The 2,686-nt window shown below is 37.8% G+C and overlaps 1 protein-coding gene across 1 annotated transcript; it reads right to left on the reverse strand.

Moving 5' to 3' along the window:
* Positions 1-1,528: 1,528 nt before the first annotated feature.
* Positions 1,529-2,389, reverse strand: LOC149561501 (GRAS family protein RAM1-like). Its single transcript, XM_089827850.1, has one exon. The coding sequence runs from the start codon at positions 2,387-2,389 to the stop codon at positions 1,529-1,531; it is 861 nt and encodes a 286-aa protein (XP_089683976.1).
* Between the last annotated feature and the right edge of the window lie 297 nt (positions 2,390-2,686).

Below are 2,686 nucleotides of genomic sequence, written 5' to 3' on the forward strand. Positions count from 1 at the left end.
TTAAGGTTGTCATTGAGCATAGTTGTTCGTTAGGGTGGCAGAGGATCATCTGTGAATTCGACTCTCAAATTATTGTGGATATGTTGAATAACCAGAGGTTGGAAGATGTTAGTTGGCAACTTGCCTCTTTGGCTAGACAGATTCTTAGTTTTTGTAGTTCCTTGGACTCTATTTCCTTTCGTCATATCCCTCGCAAATGGAATAGAGTGGTGGATTGTCTAGCTAAGTGGGCATCAGAGAATGTGGCTAGATGGGTTATTAATGGTAGGGATGAGCTACCTTCTAAGTATTGTGAGATCATTGATTAGATGGTGCTAGAGGATAGGAGTACGTAATGTTGTTTTGGGCCTTCAGCCTTTGCTCTATAACTTGATTTTGAGTGAATAAATTTTTACCCCTCTTTTTTCAAAAAAAACATTAGTTGCATCTTCCATACTCAATGAAAAGTGTTGAATAATACAGATTATTCTTGTAATTCAATAAGAAACTTCCCAATACATTGTAGATGTCATTTATACATCAATGTGAAAATGGTATGAGATGAATGATCTCACTTGCTAGTCACAAGAATATCCACAATTGTCCCTAAAACTAATTAATTTGATATTAAGGTATGTCAAAATGGTTGACAAAAATGACAACCCCAAAAACATATAAGAAGTAGCACACATTGCTATAACTTTATTATGTTAAGCTTTAAGTGGCATGTAAATGATTTACCTTACTATCTTACAAATTTCCCATTACTAGCTCACATTAAATACTTGTGAAACAAAATACTAACCAATACACTCTAGGCATTTGTTTTGGATCAAGATGCTCATTAATAAATAGAGTCAACCCTAGGAATCATGCACGCCCATTAAATAATTCATATAACATGCTTCAATTTAATCTAAGAAAATTCAACCAAAACTATCTTCACTCAAATTCTATCTATATAGTGGGAAGACTTTTGGAGTTGAAGGACTTCATATATATGAAATAAATACTACGTATCATAATAATGTTACTATTTGTAAAATAATCAATAAATATTAACATTTTTATCAATTGAATATAGATTGCTATTGAATCTCAAGCACCATAATATTAATTAAGTAACAAATTTTGAATTTAAAAATGTATAAAAATGATCATATTGATTTCTATAACATCTAAAATATCTTATTTCATTCATGGTCCAAATACCTTTAAAAACTCTAAAACAATTTTATTCACACCAATTATTAGAAATTACTTGGTTCATTCTTAAGATTTCCTAAATGCATAATGGTAGAAAAACAAAATCTAAAATGTGACATAAGTTTATATCCTTTCAGAGATATTAGATTTTCGGTCTTTTTCAATATGAAATAGTAATAATCCATTTGTTAATGAACATACCTGTTAATGCACGGAACTGCCATGTGAATTACAAAATTGAACCATTTGTGCAAATTAAGGGAAAGAAACAAAAGTAATTGAAAACTCTTGCTTGAATGGTGTAGCATTCGAAAGCTAGAGTCTGTTCTCCTGGTATGAACATTCATTTCATACCACTCCATGCCGAGAGTGCAAATAATGGAGTTCCTTTCCACCCTACAATAACAGCTTGTCCATCAGTGCCCAGAGTATAATATTCTCCAGCAGCATATTCCCTTAACAGCAGATTCGCCTGATACAGAGCCTGAAAGCTGAAGCTCCTTCCTTTGAACCCCGCTTGTGTGAAGAAAGTCCTCCATACATCAACTGTAACATGCCTAACTGTCCTCTCCTTCCCCTCATACACTATCATATTCCTTATCTGCTTCCCGTCAATCAATTTTTCGTGCTTTACCCTCCTTACGTCAATTCTGTCCGGAAATATCACATCCAACATATAAAAAACCGCGCTGTATTCGTGAATCACTTCGCTCAATCTTTTCACAAAAGATGGAGAATTATGCTTATCTTCGATTTCGACAGTCACCATGATCCGAGGCCTCAGCTTCTTGATAACACACAGAACATCGACGAGAAGCACTGGGTGGTATAACAAACTTCTGAGAACAATCGGAGCGTAAACTGCCAAGGCCTCGCCAGATCTCACGTTGAACAAACCTTCCTTAATCTCCTCCATGCTTTCGATCTCCGCAATCTTGTACGAAAATGGAATCTCCAAAGATCGGGCGAGCTCAAGAAGCCTTTTCCCACATTTCCTAAGCTCCTCACCATTCATCCCAATTACCGTGATCTTCAGCATCTGAAGACCACAGGCAGGAGAAGTAGCAGTTCTGTGTGCCAGAAACTCCATCAGGACCGTCCATTGTGATCCGGTTCGCACCGCAAGATCGATCACACGAATTGTCCTCGCATTCCCCACGGCATCTATGATTGCCTGAACTGACGTGAACTGCAGCGCTCTCATATGCGGGAGAACCCTGATGTAGTAAGCAACGCTGCTGCAAAAATCATTATTGTTCTCAAAGCCGCCATCAATATTCTAAGCGAAATCCGAAACTGGTTTGGCTGTGTTGGTCAACGTGCCGAGGGTGTTGTGTTGGATTCTGTGGTGCAAGGCGTGGGAGACATAATGGCCGAGTCTTTGCGTGGGATTTCCCAGCGGAGAAGATAATTTCTTGCATTATCTCACGAGGAAGACGGCGCCGTCGTATTCCCCGTGGCCTATCATTCGTCCCGCTGCTAACACAAGTTGAACCAATTC

This window comes from Cupressus sempervirens, chromosome 4, assembly GCF_028749045.1.
Source record: "Cupressus sempervirens isolate cs-2001-9-10 chromosome 4, ASM2874904v1, whole genome shotgun sequence".
Lineage (NCBI taxonomy): Eukaryota > Viridiplantae > Streptophyta > Pinopsida > Cupressales > Cupressaceae > Cupressus > Cupressus sempervirens.

Excerpts from the sequence above, each read along its gene's own strand:
- LOC149561501 (XM_089827850.1), bottom strand. The coding sequence starts at position 2,389 with ATGAGAGCGCTGCAGTTCACGTCAGTTCAGGCAATCATAGATGCCGTG.